The sequence below is a fragment of the Raphanus sativus genome, chromosome 4, assembly GCF_000801105.2.
Source record: "Raphanus sativus cultivar WK10039 chromosome 4, ASM80110v3, whole genome shotgun sequence".
NCBI lineage: Eukaryota > Viridiplantae > Streptophyta > Magnoliopsida > Brassicales > Brassicaceae > Raphanus > Raphanus sativus.
In genome coordinates, this window is record NC_079514.1 from 19675846 (window position 1) to 19697542 (window position 21697).

Below are 21697 nucleotides of genomic sequence, written 5' to 3' on the forward strand. Positions count from 1 at the left end.
TTGATGACAAAAGATGATGAAGAGATCAAAAAATGACATCAACCACGAGAAATTTTCGTACTGCTTTCGATCTTAGTTGCTCAACCACTATAAGTCAACATAGATAAACAATATGGACATCAACATTAGTTACGAAGCTATATAAAATTGAATCACAATGGTTCTTAGGTAAAAAGAAAATCCATTAAAAGGTAAAGAAAATATATCAAATGATTTATCCAGTAAGCAAATTAGAAATTGATCTCGATATTTGCAATAACAAAAACAACTTCTACCGTTTCGTTTTAATTTCTGATTCATATATCGAACAAATATTTTCTCTAAGTTTCTTTAAACCATGTTTAATTGACAATAGAAAATAAAGAAAGACAAATCGTTAACATAGATCAAGTGAACAAATTGATTTATCTCAAGTTCAATTAACTTACATATTATCAAACACAACCATAAACTTTTGACCATGTAAACCAAAGTAACTCAACAAACAACTTATTCGTGTAATTAGTCTAGAAGTGCATTGTAACGATCAATATATTCACTAAACATGACAACACATTAATAAATCCACAAATCATAAAATATATTAAGTACTAGATTCATGACTATGCTTTGTTTTCATTATTATAAAATTTCAGCAATACACATCGACGTGATATAATTAAAGCGTAACACAATAAATATAAAGCTTGAAGAGTTATTTTAATTGACAAAGAAGACAGAAGATATCATCTGTCATTCGGAAAAATAGTTTTCATAGTTGATAGCATAACTAGCGATTTTATAAACTAATAAATCATTAGCCATTCAATTATAAAGCATTAATATGAGAATACTTATCTCTCGATAGCATGGCTTGATGACTGGGGACGAGTCACAGAGAAAACAGCAAAAGCTCGATTAGGGTTTTGGTTTTTGCTCAACGGTTAGGGTTTTGTGTATTTAGGTTTTTCTCAGTATTAGAGTTTCGTGCTGGTAACGTGTTGAGAATCAAGAAAAATAGAGAATCAAATAATCTTATTATTATCCCATGCACAACAATACATATATATAGCAATACAAAGTAGCATTTAGAACATTCTAAAAAGTGGGCTTATGAACTTACATGGACATCCATGTAATAGTTATTACACACCATTTCGGAGGTTATTACCTAATATATATATACTAGTTGATGATCCACGCTCATGCGCGGAGTAAATTTTTATACAAATGTTTGTTTATTAATTATTTTAATGTTCTACAAAAATTAAATCATGTTTAAGAGGTAGATAATTTTCATTTATGTCTACTACTGTCCAGGGGTTCACATAGGGGTTCACGGCTACTGAAATATAGTTTATATATATCATATAAAAAATTCAGTAACAATTATTGTTTTGTAAGAAAAATAGAAAATAAAAAATAACCATTCACCAAAATGATGTGGACGTATTAATGACACATTCAATTTCGTTTGTGTCAACAACATATAAAATATATGGGATGTTTGTATTTATAGTAAGCTCCAAAACCGTAGTAAAAAAAATCTCTATTTATTTATAGGATATCTATAATACCATTTAGTAAGAAATATATATTTATTATTGTTTATACATAGTATCATTTTTCAGATAAGGACATGTATAATACTATTTAGCAAGAAATCTATATTTATTGTTGTTTATACATAGTATCATTTCATATATTTTATTTCCAATAATAAATATAATCTTGCGAGATACTAATCTCTATAGAATTCTTTCTCAAGCAATATATATGATTATGGGTGTGATTGGTTGGATTGTAGGAGGTGGTTTTAACTTTAATTTTTACCTCCAACCTTTAAAATCACCAATCATGCTTTATATTAGTTTTTAAAGCTACAGCAAAAATGTGGAGAAAATGACTGTAACTACCTTATTTTCTAAAACTCTATTTTTTTGCTATAAGAAATACTAGATCTTGACCCGTGCGACCGCACGGGTATTAATTTTTATTTATTTATACTAAATAGTATATTTATAATATTTGATCGTTTTATATTGACTAAGTTAGGGATAAGTATTTAGGTATCCACTTGAATTCGGTTAAAATTTATTCGGGTTTGAGTTTTTCGAGTTTAAAGATTCTAACTCTATTCCGATATTTATAAACTTTGGTTCCGGTTTGATTTAAATCTTTGCGGGTTTGATAACCCGTTTAAATTATTTTTAAATTTTAAAAATTTATATATCTTTATATATCCTTAAATCTAAAAAAATATAACATGTATAAGCTAAAGTACCTAAATTAAAAATTAAAATAAATTTAACTTGAATATTTGGATGAAGAATAAATATATATATATATATATTTTAAGTATTTTTGGTGTTTTGATTATTGTTTATCTACTTTAGATGTTTACTTTTGACTATTTTTTATATTTTAAGTCAACTTAAAATAGTTAGATATTAACTCGAAAAATAGCTAACATATTGAAGTATATAAATATGAATTAAATACATTCGGATATCCGAAATATTTCGTTCGGATAAGGTTTAGTTATGGTTCTCTAGATACCAAAATGGTAAATCCGTTTGGATATTATCTAGTTTCAGTTCAAATTTGGTAATACTTTTTCGTTCAGATTTGTTCAATGAAGAGTTGATATTATAATTTCCATGAATTGTTTGTCCAATAAAAATGTATTTTTTTTTGAATTTGACATTGTTTTAATTGAGAAGTTATTGAAGTGTATTTAATTCAAATTTAATCTTAGAAAACACATTAATGTAAGTGGAAAAGACAAAGCATTAATATAGGAAATATTATTTAATTGTGTATTTAATTCAAATTTAATTTTGGAAAACACATTAATTAAAGTGGAAAATGCAGCATTAAAATAGGAAGTGTTATTTAATGTTAGTGGCATAGAAGTGTAAATAACACTGAAAACTAAGGGACATTTTATATGTGTACTTCTCTTTTAATAATATAGATGTTGTTGCAGCAATAAATTTTAAATCTACATCACTTAAAGCTAAATTAAAAAACTTAAATCCTACAGTAAATTTTCTACAGTTACAACTAAACCAATCACCCCCTATTATATGTGTATCAGAATAGATGCAATGTCCGCACATATATAAAGTCTGCTTTAAAAAAACCATAATTAATAATTAAATTAGAAAACATATACTAACGATCAAATATTGCATTTCTTTTACGATCAAACGATATTTCGTTATGTTTATATTCAAAATGATATGTGATTAAGTATACACGTACGAATTGATTGTGTATCTATGGTGAAGATCTATGAATAAATCCCCTAAATAAATATGAACGATATATACACCATAGTTTACAGATATCCATGATCATGAATTGTGTATAATCAAGTACATTACATGTCCATGAGTACACTAAATACAAAATTGGCGTTGAGAAGATACATACATTAAAAAGAAAAAAACATACATTAAACTATATACAAAAATGTCCATGATTTCACTATATATAAAATGTCGTTGGTGGAAGACACATTAATTTTAAAATGTTGATCAAAAGTGCATAAACAAAACACTTAGAAAATAAATATTATTTAATCATGGACATGATTTAATGAAAAAAAAAATTCTTAGAACGGAGTATAATCATGGTCATGCATCGTTAAGACAAATGTAAAGCTTTACATCGATGTATTAGCATTTGTCTAACAGGTGCACAAACGTTGAAGTGTTACTCTTCACGATTTTTTTTTTTTTGAAAAAAAATTTTCAAAGAAAGTTTTGTAATACGAAGTGACGATCGAGTTCCAGAACATTATTTCTATTGGGTTTTATATCAACAAATAAGAATCATATTGTCTCGGTTTATTGCATTCCATAGAGTTAATAAGAAGGTTTACTGATTTTTTTACCGGTTTATATTACGTATACAATAAAGCTGATCTTGTACCGGTTAATATCTTTTATAGTTAATAGTCAGTGTCTTTAGCAAGATTAAATAATTAAATTAGACCAATCGTTTTTTCAATTGAATCTAAAACTGCCATATAAAATTAATTGAGTAATTAATTGATTGACACATAGGATGGAGTTTTTTTAATTATTATAAAATTGAAGTTGCATCTTTTCAAATGGAAATGTTTCTTATTAATATATAGAGATATCTATCAGTTATTCTGAAAAGTATTTTAGAATTAAGAAGTTCAGAAGGGTATATTATAATATATATTAGAGCTATACCTACCTGACGAGCGGTTTGTCTTCCAGCGCAATGATAACTCCAACGAACTTTTCTTTCCTATGATAAAATGTTAAATTAAAACTTATTATGGAATCAATTTACTAACCCAAGAACTTTTCCTTAGAAAAGGGTGTATTGATATAAGGAAAATTGTCAAAAAAAGATAATAAGGAAAAAAATCAATAAACGAAGCATGGGCTTTTCTTGATTCTGACGTTCTTTGATCTACCAAAATATCCACATGTGTGTGTAACTACATATCAAATTGCTTTTTCTTAATTAATAATATCATAAAGGTTTCTTATAAATGATAAAATCATGCTTTTTTCCTCGATAATGAATGAATCGTCCAAAAAAGTTGAAGCTGGTGAAAGCAGTTTGACCCCTCCCCATCTCCCTACTTGGTACTTCGCTTTGCACACATCACATGCTTTCTCTCACTCTCTCTCCTCTTTTCTTCTCCCTCTGTTGTTCTTCTCTCTAAATGCTCTGTATTGTGTCAAGCCAAAAATGGAAGATTTACTCCATTAACGACGAGATCCTTCCCTAATTATCGAATCAACAGGTAACCCATCTTTTATTTAGACTAATCTTCATACCTTGAAGTAAATTTTTTATTTACTTAGCTTAAAAGAAAGAACTTCTTTACCATAAATGGTGAGACATTCATTTGCGGCTGATATTTTCCTAACTTTATTATCTCTCTCTTTCTTGATTTTTCTATTTTTCTTTTTACTACCTACACAATAGCATCATAATCATAGAGGGATGGTGAGTTAAAAATGACCATTATCTAATTTATAAATCTAAAAACCCTCAAACCCCACTTTCTCAACCAAGTTAAAACAAATTTTACTCTTTTACTTTAGCTCTATAGATCTCATTCCCAAAAGAAAAAAGAAAACTTTTTGTGGGTTATTGATGCTATATTAGTTCATGATCTCTTATGGTGTAAGTTACTGATTCTAGTGTCGGTTTACGTATGTGTTTAGGAACCATGAAATCTTTACTGGGTTGTCAGTAGTAGAAAAATGTTACGGAATGTAATATTAAAGGGATGATTTTGACAGCTATTGAGTAGTTAATCCGCATCTGTAGACAGCTTTTGATAATGAAATGGTAAAGGAGGGTCCCTACTTCTTGAAGGATCATGCCCCCACAAACTCAATGAACGGAAATTATTGGTGAGCCAAAAGCTTTTTTTGTGATGAAAAAAAATGAGAGTATCTTTTATTGTTGTTATAAATGAGAATGAAACTTGTGTTGGAAAGTCAAAAAAAAGTTCTTCTTCTCAGGGTTCACCTTAGAGAGAGATCCACAAGTTTTTTTAGGTATGTTGGTGTTTGTGCGATCTGTTGATTTTGTCCTTTTTATCTCTGCAAATAGCAGAGAAGATAAATGAAGCATTTCTCCTAGGTAAAGAGTACTTTTTGCTACTTGATGTTTTATGTGAGTTTTGTTTTCTCTTGACTATGCTAGTAGATAACTATGATTCTGTAATAAATAGTGCAAGAGAGCGAGCTTCATGAGATCTGCTTTTAGTTTGATCACTTATGGTTATAGATCAAGAAAGCAAATTTCTCCTTTATTTTCTCGAAATAAGGATGAAGGGTATTATAGAGTTTTGAGCAAACCATAAAACCTAAGTACAAACTAGAATTTTTTTTTTCTTTTTTAGGAACTCAAGTACAAACTAGAACTTATAATAGAAACTTTCTCTAAGAAACCTCAATTCTTAACCTCCCTTGCCTGCTCTGCCAAAAACATTTTTGACATCACAATTTTGCTTAAGTAGATCTATTTTATCTTCACTCTATCTTCTTGGTTTGGATTTAAGTTTGGACTGTTAAGCCTCATGGTCTGGTTACTAACAGAGTTAAAGAAGGAAATGAAGTGTATGAACCAAGTGTATATTCTAATTTCCAGTAGCATCTATATATATATATATATATATATATATATATACTATTTCCAACTTAAGTAACTTGCTAGTAAGAATCCATTTTGTTAATAAAGAGTGGAGATATCCATTCTACAATTTGGCTGCTAAGTTAGTCTCTTATGAAATCTTTGTTCTTTCAGGTTTTCGTGTTTAGCGTCTGTATGGAGCGTAATGCAAAGCCATCATTGCAGTGGGAGTGGGATAATTTAATATCTTTTGGTACTTCATCAGCTGAAATTCCTAGAAAGCAACGACCAATGGATTGGGAAAATGATGGGTTTGATTGCACCACTTTTTACTCTTCCAGTTTTGCTACAGTAGCAGCTTATGGTGGTAGTTCAGGTGGTTCTGATCTAGCTCATGCTTTCTCTAAAAGCTCAAAGTCAACTTCCATTAGCTCTTCATCAGCTGAAGTCAGAACACACAATTTCACATCAGAAGCTGGTGAAAGTCTTCCTCCTGGGAGCAGTGAAGAGTTTGCAATGGGAATTGATACTTCTCCAAGTCTTGAACTTTCCTTTGGCTCTGATGATCCGGTTCTTGGTTTGAAGCTGGGTAAGAGAACATACTTTGAAGACTTTTGGGAAGTGGAGAATGCCAAAGGTTCTGCACTTCCGGTGGTGAGCCTGGCCTCATCTTCTGCTTCTCCGGTGAAGAAATCCAAACCCGTTTCTCACAAGTTACAAGCTCCTCACTGCCAAGTCGAAGGCTGTAACCTGGATCTCTCCTCAGCTAAGGACTATCATCGGAAACACAGGATTTGTGAAAACCATTCAAAGTTCCCTAAAGTCGTTGTTAGTGGCGTAGAACGCCGGTTCTGCCAACAATGTAGCAGGTAAAAAGCTAGTTAGAGATATTGATTTAAACAAAAGCCTTAAAGACATCATATGACTTTTTATTATTTTTGGTCTTAAAAGGTTTCACTGTCTCTCTGAGTTTGATGAGAAGAAACGTAGCTGTCGCCGGCGTCTCTCAGATCACAATGCAAGACGTCGCAAGCCAAATCCCGGGAGAACATATGGTATATACTATATTCACTTATCTCTTATTTTATATTATATAAATTTAGCTACAATTAATTTAGTTATAAGATTAGTAGTTTGGAGTTCACAACAATCACATTAATGGAGAGTTTGGAGATGCTTTTGTCATTCTGTATATGCAGATGGGAAGCAACAGATGGATTTTGTGTGGAACAGATTTGCACTCCTCCATCCAAGAAGTGAAGAAAAGTTTCTATGGCCAAATCCAAAGCCTGTACCATCAAGAGGGTTATTGCAGGAACCTGCAAAGACCGAGATGCCCAATAAGCTATTCACCGAGCAATGTGGATTTGGATTGTTGGACCCCAAAACGAAAGCCACGAGAGCTGAGTTATTCAGTAAAGGTTTGTGTGTTTTTCTTTACTGTTTAATTTATTTTTCCTCTTGGGGTTCAACAGTATAGCTTGTATTCATGATTTTTTTGATGATGTTTGCTGTGTGCAGATTTTTTAGAAAAGGTCACAATCTCTTCACACATGGGTACTTCTCAAGATCTTGATGGTGCTCTCTCTCTTCTGTCAAATTCAACACCATGGGTTTCCTCAGACCAGCCAAGACGGTTTTCCCTTAACCACCATTCCACAAGCAACCTCCAACCTGTGGTTCACGGGTCTGTGAATCAACTCAATTCAGTCTCCAGCTATTGGCAGCCGGATCCACCAGCTGTTGAGGGCTCAACCGCGTTGCCTAGGAACGGGGAAGGCCAGTATAATGAGAACTACAGCTTGAATCAGTTTTATAACTGAAAGTGTATTGCCTTAAATCATAATAAGATATTTTGTGTGAGGATCAGGCGAGCCTAGTAGTAACGTTAAGATAGGAGCTGTGAAACTTGTTTTCTGTGAAACTTGCTAATCAATTCCCTTTTTTTGTGTCAGCAATAATACAGACTCATGTAGATTATGTTAACCAAAATGGAGAATTTGTATCCATGTGGACGACATAAGACGATTGTTTTCTTGCACTGCGTACTAGACAATTCGTCTTTGTATTTTTTGTCTTGGATACATGGACCACCTTCGAAGTAAAACTTCTCCTCATACTTCTTATGTCTTCCAAATAACTTATAAAAGCTGGCCATTCATCTGGTTCCGAAACCATCTTCACCAACTGCGTACAATCCGTTGCAAAAGTAATATTATACTGCCTCAAATTTCTCATACATTTCATTGTCCAAATAAGAGCATCCATCTCTGAGTGTAAAGGAGAAAGGCATGCTCTTGTGTTCCTTACTCCTATTAAACCATCAAAGCCTTCTAACGTACTATACTATCCCTGGCCTGAAAAAGTCTTATCCACTTTCCACGATCCATCCGAGAAACACCATCGGCCTGGAATGTTTGGGATCTGCGATATAGCTGATATTGTAGAAACATCTTGTTTTTGAGTAAGGGTATTTTGCGCTTCCTTCCACAGCGTGGACTCAGTTTCAGCTAACTGAAGAGTATCCTTTGGATCAACATCCAAATTACTAAAAACTTTATTGTTTCTTTTTTTCCAAATATACCATAATATCCATGCAAAATGGTGATCATCAATTATTGGGGGAATTCGCTAGAATAAATAATCCATATTTGAAAATAATGATGTGCAGGGAAAAATCGCTAGACTTGATGGAATCCTGGATAATGCCCATACTTGGGCCGCTGGTGGAAATTTAAAAAACACATGATTGATGGATTCTTCCTGACGTCCGCATCTCGTACAGATGGTGTCTCTTTGTATACCTCTTGTTTTAAGATTATTTTGTACCGCTATATATTCCGACAACAGTTGTCATTGAAAGTGTTTCATTTTGGGTGGACATTTTACTTTCCAACAAAACACCTTGAAAGGAGTGATAGAAGGGCCTATCTCTGGTAAAGCTTGATCTCTATCTGGATACACTCGTTCAATCTGATAGACAAATTTTACGGTGTACCTCCCATTATTAGTAAAGTGCCAGCCATCTCAATCCAGTATCGGACATCTACTTAATGGGATGCTTAGAATAATGTTAACATCTTCAGGGTCAACCAAACTCTGGATTGTTTGAATATTCTATGTCTTCCAATTTTCATTGATGAGTGAATCTACCATTAGGTCCGGAAAAAGGTTGTGGTGATTTTTGTTTGTTGGGTTCGGGCAGATGGATGGGAACCATGGATCATTCCATACGGAGATGGATGATCCTGATCTCACCCTTTTGATTAGTCCTTTGCTTACCAGAGATCTAACTGAAACAATACTTCGCTATCCATAGGATGAAGAGTATGAACGAATCGGTTCCAAAGGTGATGCATTTATGAAATAACGACCTTTGAAAACTCGAGAAAATAGAGTTTCAGGTTTCTCTATTAGTCTCCAGAATTGCTTTCCAAGCATGGCTGTGTTAAAGTCCGTAAGATCTTCAAAGCCCAAACCACCATCTTCCTTAAGTAAACATACTTTGTCACCATCTTCAATGAGCATACAAATTTTATACAGCATAATCATCAAATACAAACATATATAAATCAACCAAGAAGTCCATGTTATTTTCTAAATGAGATTAGTAATTTTATAAATCTTAATTTTCATGTTAATTTTTTTTTAATATGCGAACAATATATTGTTACAAAATATTTGTTCACTAAAAATATATAAAAACATTTTAAACATTTTTTAAAAATATTGTTATAAGCATCGAAAAAATAGTAGCATACAATATTGAATTTAAACTAAATAATAATAATTCTAGATGGTAAAATGCACATATTTATATATAAAATATTCACAAAACAAAAAATATTATTACCATCAATTGATAAATGGTTAACAAACACAGGCCATAAAATTTATTTAACTAATCAAAATTGAATTAGAATAATGTAAACATATCACAAGCTCAAATATAAATTAAAATAATTTATTATACAGTAACAAATCCAAATAATAGTCAACCCATATATAGATATAAGAAAATATAAAGCATGAACTTTTCTTATTTACAATAATAGGTTATTTAATAATTGATTATTTATAAAAATTTAAATTATATTTTCAAACTGAAAATTCCGCGCTTTGAAAGCACGGATCAAAATCTAGTATACTATTAAAGCATAATTTCTAGTAGGATATTGCCTTTAAATTTTTAACTTATTTACAATGTTTTGAAAACCGGACCGGACACCGACTCGGTGAAGCTACTGGTTAACTGGTTAGACCGGTTCAATTAATCAACCCGGTCGAACCGGGGTTTTTATTTATATAAGAAAATATATAATTATATATTTATACTATATAAACTTTACTTCTACATATAATACTTTCTCTATTCTTTTTTTATTAACTCAAAATAAACAACAAACATAAATCTGATTAGTATGTAAACTAAAAATTAAAAAAAAAACAAATGATTTACACCTAAAACAATCATATTTATTTATTTTTACAACTAACATTTCAAATTTTAAGAATATGGTAAAATAAAAATAGTATATGTGAGTCAAAAATATATTTTTCACATTTTTTCTTAGAACAATTAAATGGTGATAGTTGAACACTAATTATAAAATATTAAATTTTAGCTAGTAATAATTAAAAACACTTAATTATATGTTAATTTTCAAGAACCGGGTTTTAAAATTAAACCGGGTCACCGGTTTTACCGGGTTTCAACCGGTTTTACTGGTTTTTATCAAATCCGGGTTTTAAACCGAACCGGACTCGGCTTCTTCAGCGAGTCACGGTCGGACCGGTTCGACCGGCCGGTCCGATCCGGTTTTCAAAACACTGCTTATTTACAATGGCATGTCATTCTCTTATTTAAAATTTTTAAATTATTTTTACCACCTATTAATCAAACAATAAGATTTTACCCTTGATTTTCTTAATAATTATAATATTGTAGCATTTGGAAACTTAAATCATCTCCGTATATTCTCTATTCCCATATATTGCAATCCACTACTCCACCAATGAACTGTATGTCTACCGTTGATATATTCAATGTATCTTCTTTGACAAAACAAAAAGGTGTCTTATATATTATATACTTCGACAAAACAAAATACAATATATTTTAATCTCATTTGTATACAATATTTCAACTCCATAATATATTGTTCTTGAAAATTCTATGTTGGATCGTTTCTTCATGTAATCATAAGAAAACTAGGTAAAGACCTGCGCTTTGCGCAGAGCGAGATTGTGATTCCAAAAATATATTGTAACCAATACTATTTTCTAAATACTGTGTATAAATTGGTTTAGAAGTTAGTTTGCAATATTGAGATAGTTTTGTTATTTTTTTTTTTTGACATCAGATAGTTTTGTTATTATGTAACTTAGATCATTACTAACATAATTTGAATCATTTAACACAAAGTACTAAATGTAATGTACTACCGTAATTATATAGTTTCTAAATAATCACATATGTAATAATTTATTCAATTTCTTTGATGTACATGAGTTTTTCAAAATGTAACAAATAGTGGACCTGATTTAGATAGTTTGGACCAGGTTTGAAGCTTGATCTTTTTTGAGCAGTAATCTACGTTGGGTTACTATTGAGATATTACTAATTTACAAATGCAATAGTAGTGATTATTATATTCTCTCGTACAGATGATCTAACAATAAAATACATCTTACCGTAAATGTTATGTTTTCATTATAGTCATAAGAAAAAATAAACAAACAACACAATATGTCCAACGGACCATGCAGTCTAAATGGATATGGACATACAACGGAGAATAAAAATGACTTTTATATTTCAAATCCAACAAAAAATTTTGATGCAAAGGTTAGCACCACACTAAATAAGTATTTGTTTAATTGTTTGGTTACTTATTTAAAACATTTGAAAAACATGTTTCCATTTGCATATAAAAGAAACAAAAACTTACGGTAATCTCAAACTAAACTTCAAGTTTTTTCTGAAAAATTAAAACTGAAACCTTTCTTCAACTCTGAGATAAGATTCATCGCAGGCGTATGAAAATTTTTAATGTTTTAGAAAGCAAAAAACAATGCTATGGTTTAGCAAATGACTAAATGACTCACATCACATTCTCTTATATAGTCCCTTCTTTAGAATATATTCCTCAGATTTGACAATTATGAACATATATTTTGCTTGTCAATCACTCATTCAATAATGATAAGCCATTAAACGCACATCACATTGATCTTTGCCAAATTTACGTCATTGACGTTCCATCTATGTACAGTTATAGGCAAATATTAGGATTCAAACATATAATTGCCAAATATAAGGCTAACCGTGTCACTGAAGTATTTTATACAGTTACTACAAAATATACGATTTCCTAAAATTAAAGATGGCAACTAAGACCGTAACAAAGACACATATATAAACAGATGTCAAGCTATATTCATTCTTACCATATTTGCATCCTTCGGTTTTAGTTATCATATATTAAACCACTTTCAATTCGGGATTTGTTTCCAAACCAGCTATGGTTTTAATTACAGAACGATTAATCCAATTTTTTAAATGGTATAGTGTGATTGAAATCATAGTAGGTAACATTTTATGCACTCTTGTGCTATTCCTAAAAAAATGGTGTAGGGTGATCGAAATCATAGTAGGTGGCCTCATTAAGACCAAACGTACTATCGACCTGGGTTCACAGCTGTGAGTTCTGCCACCTGGGTTCGAATCCCGGCCACTGGAGAATTAACATTTCGACATCGCCAGGAACAGAGGACCGACATGTGGCAACACGTGACTAGTCTGGACCACTTATGTGGGGCCAGAATACCTCTGTATAATTAAAAAAAAATGTACTATCGACCTTGACGATCACTCAAATTGAATAATTAGTGCCATAACAGAAAAAAATATTGCCATTAATAGACACATGGTCAACGTATTTTGGTGTGCTTAGATTCCGTAATTTTATTCCAATTTAGGAATGAACAGTAAATGATGTTGCCATGTGTGCTTAATACGGTTCAAATACGAAAAGTTCGAGATTGGTAGATTTATATTTAAGTTATCCTAAATCGAATATTAAACTTCATTAGAATTAATAACAATCTCATTCACTATGGTTTAAAAATTATGGTTTAAAATTTTGGTTAACTTACTTGACCGTCCCTAGTCTCTAATTTTAATTAGGAAGAAACTAAAAAAAATCTTAATAATCAAGACAAACTGGAAACAACAGTTTGTAAAAACATACCACATCAAAGAAAGAAAATTCAATATGGCATCAAATCTTGCCTAGATACCATATTGTAAAAACTAGTATTATAGGTTTGATGAAAACAAATCAGTATGGTAGATTGGTTAAAAAAGTAGAGTTTTAGAAAAAAACTTCGAAATCTTCGGTATATATATGTCATAAAATATATTTATATCACATAGGCAATAAAATAAGTAGTTTTACTTTTACATAAGGCAAAAGTTACGTTAAGAAAAGGTAGTTTTAATGAGAACATATTGTATCACGACATTTACATTGTTGGATTGGCAGTGACATTTTTTGTAAATACTCTAGAAAAAGATGGGGAAATAACACAAATGGCTGAATGGCTGAGAATGAATATGAGATAGACACATGAGCATGGCATGCTTGTAAATAGTTTACATTTTAAAGGTTACTCTCCTAATTTGCTCCTTGATTAATAAGAAAGGGATATAGAGTAATACTAAAAAAACTAAATAGTACGTAATAGAAAAACAAGATTTTTTTTTTCAAGAACAATATCTATATATCTTCCTTAATATCTAAATGAAATTAGGATTGCACATATGGAAATTACAAACAAACCCTTTATCAAAAAAAATTACAAGTATTTTTTAAAAATACATGATCTTATATATCTATCTATTAAAATAACTTCTATAACTCTAAGAAACATATATTTTTAGGTATAATAACTTTCGAAACTAAGCAAGATTTGAAAGAAATGTGATTTACTAATCTAAGAATATTAATATAAGCATACAATGTAGTAAATCATCTCTCAACATCTGTAAATATTTTTTAGAACATAGTATTCAACACAATTATAATTATATTAGATCATCAAATATTAAAACATATAATGTTATAACTATTGAATTATATACTTTTAGCATAAAATAATGAATTAATTTCAAAAGTAAATAAATTCCGCGCTTTCAGAAAGCGGATCAAAATCTACTATTGACTTAAAGTGAAATATGTTTCTCCAACCAAAGAAAACATAGAGAACCAAAGAAAACATACAGGAGAGTGTTTTATTTCACCAGCGCACTAACTCAGGAGGCATTCGTGTTTCAAAAAGAAAAAGAAAAAGATAGAGGAGACATTGTCATCTCCCACAAAGGTCTATATATGTATAGACATCATAGATAGATGAGCCATTATCATCTTCCCTCTTTAATCTTGACTCCAAGTTGCTTAAAGTTGCCGTCTTTGGGTGTCACAAAGCCCGTCGAGAAAGATTCAGAAGTGCTTGTGTCTTTAGTTTGAAAGGCACTGAAAGAGGAGCTTGAGCCTTCATCAAATCTCCAGTCAGTTAGGTAGCCTAGCTGAGAGGTTACGTTACTGACCTCAACATCTCCTGAAAGCATAGCCACCACTCTTGACATTGGTGGCCTCAAGGAATGAGATGAATATGTGCATAGCAGAGCAATGCCTATCACACGTTTTACTTCTTCCATGTTGAATCCAGTCAGCTCATGATCGATTAGTTCAGCTTCTCGGTCATCCTGGTGTAGATTCCATGCCTGTGTACACCAGAATTGATATATTACAATCGACTTTTGGATAAAACCATTTCCTATCAAAATGTTGACTAACAAACAAGGACTTACCCACTGAAGAAGATATTTTTTTTCATTCTCCAGGTTCACATCAGAGTTTTTTCTTCCACTCACCAGCTCAAGAGCCACAATACCAAAGGCATATACATCTGCTTTCTCTGTTAGGTGTCCACGCATGGCATACTCTGGCGCAAGATATCCACTGCCATTTGTAGAAACAACATTGTGTGTTATAAATTACACCATTATATAAATATTTGTGTAGAAAAAAATGATGTTTGAGAATGCATACATGGTTCCTGCCACTCGGGTACTTATGTGGCTTTTCTTGTCATCGTATAGTTTTGCAAGCCCAAAATCAGAAACTTTTGGGACAAGTTTAGAGTCAAGCAAAATGTTGCTGGCCTTCACATCCCTATGTACTATGCGAACACTAGCCTCCTCATGGAGGTAGGCTAGACCTCTAGCTACTCCCATGCATATCTCAAAACGTGTTGCCCAATCAAGATGTAAAGTCTTGTCACCTCCTGAAAGAACTGAGTAATTCAGCTTGGCAGAGAAGCAAAGATTAAAACAAGTTATGTTTATGTTCATTACCAAATAGTGCATGATCGAGACTTCCGTTGGGCAAGTACTCATATACGAGCAAACGATGATCTCCTTCATAGCAGCACCCGTAGAGTTGTACAAGGTTGCGATGCATAACTGCAGAAATTGCTACAATTTCTGCAACAAACTGTCCCTTCCCGTGTTGGGATCCAACCGACAGCACTTTCACCGCTATCTCTCTCCCATCATTTAGCTTTCCCTGTTGGATGTGTTCAATCGTAGCAAAAACACATGGGCATTAGTTATATAGATTTCGTTGGTTTGGGCATGGGGCTTACCTTATAAACAGACCCAAATCCTCCCTCTCCAAGCTTGCTTGAGGGATTGAAATCTTGAGTGGCATTTTTTAGTTCAGAGTAAGAAAAAGTGTAAGGCTTTATGTCCATACTAAGCAGTTCTGTAAGAACAACAACAAAGAAAATATCAATTGAAAAGACGATATTTAAGCTCCAAGGTTTGTTTGTGTTTGTTAAAAACACCTTCATCATTTGTGTAACGCTTATTTCTTTTTCGGATCATGAAGATGACCACCCCTGCAACGATGCTTAAAAGTCCCAGGCCAACAATAGCACCCACCAAAGTACCGGTGCTATATTTTTTCTTTGATGGTGGCATATTGCCCACAGTTGGTGTAAAGTCTTTACAACAACAATATGTAACAGTTTTCATCAGGGAGGGCATAGAGGAAAAAGAAGAATCTGACGGTTGTTGTGATACCTGGTTTTGCACTGACGGACGATATTAGTGGCCCATACGTACCCATAATAGGAACACCGGCTGTTCCTTTGCCAGCCCAGAAAAGATGAATTTCAAGGTAATTTTCTGATACATTTGTTTTATATTTTCTCTGAACTGCTTGGATAGTAGTTCCACCAGCTGTTCTGCGTATATCAAAATCCTTTTCAACAAGTCTTCCCTGAAAATTGGAGCTAGGTCTCAGAATTCATCAAGAAGATTATTAGACACACAAGTTAACTTGTAAAGCAAACCTGAACATAAATGTCAAAACGGCGTGTTCCTAAACCTTTCCAAGAGTAAGAATCAGTAATAATTATTTCAGCAAACTGAAGTGTTACGGTATAGCCTCCATTTTCTAGCCCCAACCCATAATACCGTAGGGAAGATGAAGAATGTCTTGCTGACTTGTAAAGCTCTGCGTCCAAAGTGTTGATAAGCCATACATTGTTTCTAGGCCCGGCATAGAATCCTACACTACTGACTGCCCATCTCTGAACATCACTCACGAAAAATGAAGCTGTTCCGAGATCCTCGTCCTCCTTCTCAACAACTTCTCCATTTGACAGCATTTGTGGGCCTCCGCAGTTGATGGAAAATTCAGAATCTGAACACCAGTCAATAGAGTGAATTTTTTTTTTTTCCAACAGAAAATACAAGCACAGTTGAGAACAACGGTTATGATGATATCTCTTTGTCACACTTACATATTCCTTTGCCTCGGTTGCAGGGGAAGTTCTTCTGCAGGCACTTCAGTCCTAGTAAAACCCTTTTAACAAAATCAAATCAAATTTTAAAAGATGAAAAAAATGAAACTAGAATTTCGGCATCAACAAGAACATGTCATAAATCACCTCTTGTCAAGACCTTTTAAGGTGAAGTTGTTAGCAACAAGGTTGCTGCACAAATAAAATTTAGTTTTGTTATGATTCTAATATATTTTTTACTTTAAGAACATTGTATATATAAGTACATATATATATATATAGTGTTTTGCATACTTACAGTTTCAAGTTTGGTAAACTGACCCATGAAGGGAGACTACCAGACAGATCATTGTATGAAACATCTCTGTGATAATAAAAGAAGAATGATTTAGAATCTACATAATATGTTAAATATTCCAGAAAAGGTTTTCTGATTATATAGCTTGAGTCTGGCTTTCAAAGATGATCAATTATAATAGATTTGAAACCTACATATCGCTCAAACTCTGGCTCTTTTGAGTGGGCAAAGAACCATTCAACGTGTTGTTTCCCAGAAACCTAATATGAAGACAACAAAGTTTTTGCACAGTCAGTTACAAAAAAAAAAAAAAAGTTTTTGCACAGTTATCACTGGTAGATAATAGTACAAGTGAGTGACTTACAAGTGAGTAAGTTGATTTAAGTTGAAAAGCGAAGCAGGAATTGGTCCATGTAATTGGTTGAAGCTCAAATCACTGTAAAACAGACATGAATTACGCGGTAACACATTAAGTTCAATGATTGGAAAATATGGGAATTCAGAAATGTTGTACTTACACTTGTTCCAGATTTGAGAATTCCCCGATATCAGAGGGTATGGTCCCAGTGATGTTGTTGTTCCTCAATTCTCTGCGACACATATCATCACACATTGTTATATACACGTAAGAAGGAGAGGGAAACAGTTCGTGAGTTAGAGTAGATTTTGCCTTACAATATACTTAGAGATTTCATGTCTTTGATGAATTCAAGAGAAGAGCTACCATTGGATATATCACCAAGCCTCCTACATTTAGAATACGATTATGTGGAGAGAAAATAGGCAGAGATATAAACAATAATGATTTCTGACACCTAGGCAACACATACAGTTCTTTCAAAGAAGTTAAGTTGGAAAATGAAGACGGTATTGGACCGCTCCAGCCTGTTCCATGAATTCTCCTGCGGTAAAATATGTACCAATTAGAAACTCGAAACTAAAAATTAATGAGGCCTTTCTAATAAGAGTAGAAGTAAGTATAGCACCGTCAAAAAAAAACCAAGATAGCTAACAAAAGCAGTGGAACAAGTCCGTTATATAATTCAATGAAAATGAAATCTTCTTACATGATAAGAAGTTTGGTCCATGATCCTATAAAGTCCGGTATTCGACCAGTAACGTCCAGATCGACAATCCAACTGGTACGAACATTAAGGAAAAACCCACCCCACGCCAAAACCAAAATTAATGTAAAGTAATATAATTACAAAAATGTAGAAATACAATAATAAATTTTAATTATATGCGAATTTAATATCTTACAGGTCTTGAAGTTCTACAAGATTAGCAAAAGATAAAGGTAATCCCCCTTTAAGTTCAAAATTTCCCAGGTATCTGCAATAAAATATAAGAAAGGTTGATACAACAATATATTACTATTGATTTTTTTTAACATATATATGATTTTTGATTTTATAAGGTTACCAATTAAATTTGCATATCTGAACTAAAAACACGGCAGACATGAATAGATAAAAGTAACTTGTACATTCTCACATTTTCATTAATTTTGTACAATTCCCAATCTCAGGTGGTATAGAACCGGAAAACTTATTCACACCAAAACCACTGCATGCAGAAAATATACACAAAATAGGTTTAATACTAATAAAGAAGCATCAAAATTAGACATTTATGATATAAAAAGAAGAAGCTTACAGAGATTTCAAGTTTTTAAGCAAACCAATTTCTTTGGGAAAGGGGCCAGACAAGGCATTGATCCCAAAAGTCCTACGGTAGTTGAGAAACAGTTGGTGACAGTAAAGAGTTATCTTAAAAAAAAAGGAAGAAGAAAGTTTCATTAAATCAACAGCCTTACAGCCATTCCATTCGAGTCAAGTTTCCTATTGCAGGGGAAATGGAGCCTGTAAGATAATTTTGAGCCAGATTCCTGAAAAAGAGGCATGTGATTTTAACGTATACTGAATGATTTTGCAAGCTCTTTTTATGATGAAAAAAATGAAATGGTTAAAGGTAAAAGTAAAGGCTATACAAATTTTCAAGGTATTTCAGAGTGTAGAGCTGTGGAGGTATAGTTCCTACTGCATCTTTCCCAAAAACCTTTCTGTGACAGCATGGAAACATTAAGTGGGTGAATGCACGAAGACAAAAAAAAACAGCGAGACTGTACTGTACAGGGCCGTGATGCGACAGATTGTAGAGCTGTTGAATGTGCAGTCGCATTTGATAAAAGGGTTGTAGGCTTCGTCGTCGATCTTGATGGTATCGTCGATTGCGGGGCCCGAGCAGAGTTCGCTGCTCGTGTTCCATTCTCTCAGCCTCAGGATCTTCCAAGCCGCGAAGATGGAGTTCAAAGCTTCAGCTGTTGTTTATTCCACAACAAACGTCAGTTGTTTTTAAATCATATTACTTGATATTAATTATTTTAAAGTGTTAAACGACAGAGTAGAGACCTTCGTCGGGATCAGTTGTGGCTCCGGTAAGGTTTTGAGCTCGAACCAGGTGAAGCCAACCGGGGATACACAAGAGGAACCAGACCGAAAGGAGCAGACACGTGGGTTTCATTGTCAACGGAAGTTTTACTAATTCTTCTTCTTCTTGGGTTCACAATAATGGTTATCTGTGCAAGTCTCCTTAGTAGACTGAAAGCTTAAGTTTTGCGTGCGTCAGTCTCCTTAAGTGTTTGTCTTAAATTTGTGTTTTTTTTAAGTTATTTATTTATGTCGCTACAGTATCGTTCTTGACTTATATTCATTGACTTGACTTATATATAACAACGAAACCAATATATGGGTACCTAGACCGACAGAGGGACGATTGTTCAAAAAGGAAAAAGACCAATAGACGGACGTCACCAGAATTATTCTTTATTCTAAGGATTATTTCCAAATATGATTCAAAATTCATATATGTTAAATGAAAAGTCACTTTATTAACTTCTGCTAACATGTCATTAATACAGATAGTTTGAATATCTTTTTTTATAATTTCGTTGGTGGATAATTTTGAATTTTTATTTATTTTAATCAAATCTAAAAAAAAATTATAGAATCAATTAATGTTAGTTGTCAAATTATTTACATAGTTTTATGCATAATCTTTTGTACTATCAAATGGTAGCAAATATGAAAATTATATATAATACTTTCATCATTTCATTTTTCATTAATAATCTATTTATAAATTATATGAAGTATGTTGCTAAAAATTTGTTAGTAAAACTAATATACTAGCTTTAATTTTCTGTTATAAACAATCGTAAGAACTTTATTTTTCTATACAAGTCATAATATACATATATAAAACATATAATTTTAATAAAAAATATTATAATAACTATTGATGCATCATATAAGGAGTTTATTAATTATTTAAAATAGTTTTGAAATCATCTGTGATGATTAATATATATATATATATATAAAGTCTTTTATATTGATTCATTAGGAATGATTTGTACCAGATATATAATAATATATAACTATATAAATATTTGGTAATCATTTTAAGGTTTTAAATCATAAATAATGATTATTATATCATTAATAAGATCTTACAAATCAATATATAAATATCAATACAAATGTTATAAATATTTATAAAACCATTTATAAAGAAAATTTTTCTCACTATTTATAGGAGCTTACAAAATGTTTATGATGGTTAATAGGTTTTAAATCATCATAAAAGTTTTTTAAAAATCTTTATAAAACTATTTATAGGAGTTTACAAAATATTTATAAAATCTTAAAAAATTATTTAAAGTTAAGATTTCAAATTATTGATCATTGATAACAAGTTATTTTCTTGAGTTATAAAACCATTTATTAGGATTTATGAAACTATTTATGAAGATTTATGAAACTATTTATAAAGATTTATGAAACTATTTATAAGGATTCTAAAACTTCTGAGAAATAATTCATAAAATTTAAAATTTGTAAATATTTTATGTATTATATATAATTGTATAGTTTTGTTTCTAAGAGGATTTAAATGTTATCAAATAAGAATCAATCGCAAAATATTATTTTCTTACAAGTTCATCATTTTCAAAAACTTTTTCGAAATCTCAATAACAAAAAAAAAATGTTTTGATTTTATCTAAAAGAAAGTAACCAGAAAAGTTACATCAATAATAAAAAAATCTAAAGATATTATGAATAAAAATATATTCCTAAATTTATAAAAAAAATACATTCTTAACTTTTTACTAAATCAACAGAATTCACATATATATTGTTTTGTTCCTTCTTAAGAATTTTTTTGTGTGTTTATATTTTAGTTGCAAGTGTGGGTCTATTTGTCACATTAGTTGATGTTTTGGATTTTAATAATTTTTAAGGACGAAAATTTTTATCTACAAACCAATTAAATTATATATATATATATGTTTTAACAACAATGTTATAAAACAATTTAATGAAATATTGATTTGTAAAAGAT

General features: G+C 31.6%; 2 protein-coding genes across 6 annotated transcripts; one reads left to right on the plus strand and one right to left on the minus strand.

Annotated features, from left to right (window-relative positions):
* Nucleotides 1-4546: 4546 nt before the first annotated feature.
* On the plus strand, nucleotides 4547-8078 carry LOC108849256 (squamosa promoter-binding-like protein 2). 5 transcript variants are annotated; one of them, XM_018622800.2, is made up of 6 exons: nucleotides 4547-4774; nucleotides 5202-5393; nucleotides 6292-6986; nucleotides 7069-7172; nucleotides 7317-7538; nucleotides 7639-8078. In XM_018622800.2, exons 3-6 carry the CDS (start codon nucleotides 6313-6315, stop codon nucleotides 7938-7940), a joined length of 1302 nt encoding a protein of 433 aa, XP_018478302.2. In that variant the 5' UTR covers nucleotides 4547-4774; nucleotides 5202-5393; nucleotides 6292-6312; the 3' UTR covers nucleotides 7941-8078. The 5 variants fall into 5 exon arrangements, with proteins under 5 accessions (XP_018478302.2, XP_018478301.2, XP_056865569.1 ...); XM_057009589.1 differs by lacking the exon at nucleotides 5202-5393 and having other exon boundaries at nucleotides 4552-4613; nucleotides 4718-4774; XM_018622799.2 differs by lacking the exon at nucleotides 5202-5393 and having other exon boundaries at nucleotides 4548-4774.
* Nucleotides 8079-14296: 6218 nt separating this feature from the next.
* On the minus strand, nucleotides 14297-19921 carry LOC108853922 (probable LRR receptor-like serine/threonine-protein kinase At1g56140). Its single transcript, XM_018627404.2, has 24 exons — nucleotides 19705-19921; nucleotides 19427-19613; nucleotides 19284-19355; nucleotides 19110-19181; nucleotides 18950-19021; nucleotides 18788-18859; nucleotides 18554-18625; nucleotides 18358-18429; nucleotides 18121-18192; nucleotides 17966-18037; nucleotides 17809-17880; nucleotides 17655-17726; nucleotides 17485-17550; nucleotides 17291-17356; nucleotides 17140-17184; nucleotides 16993-17054; nucleotides 16540-16892; nucleotides 16268-16466; nucleotides 16030-16188; nucleotides 15829-15947; nucleotides 15539-15749; nucleotides 15234-15468; nucleotides 14993-15143; nucleotides 14297-14905 (listed from the first exon to the last, which is right to left on the minus strand). The coding sequence occupies exons 1-24, from the start codon at nucleotides 19814-19816 to the stop codon at nucleotides 14543-14545; spliced, it is 3048 nt and encodes a 1015-aa protein (XP_018482906.1). The 5' UTR covers nucleotides 19817-19921; the 3' UTR covers nucleotides 14297-14542.
* Nucleotides 19922-21697: the final 1776 nt, after the last annotated feature.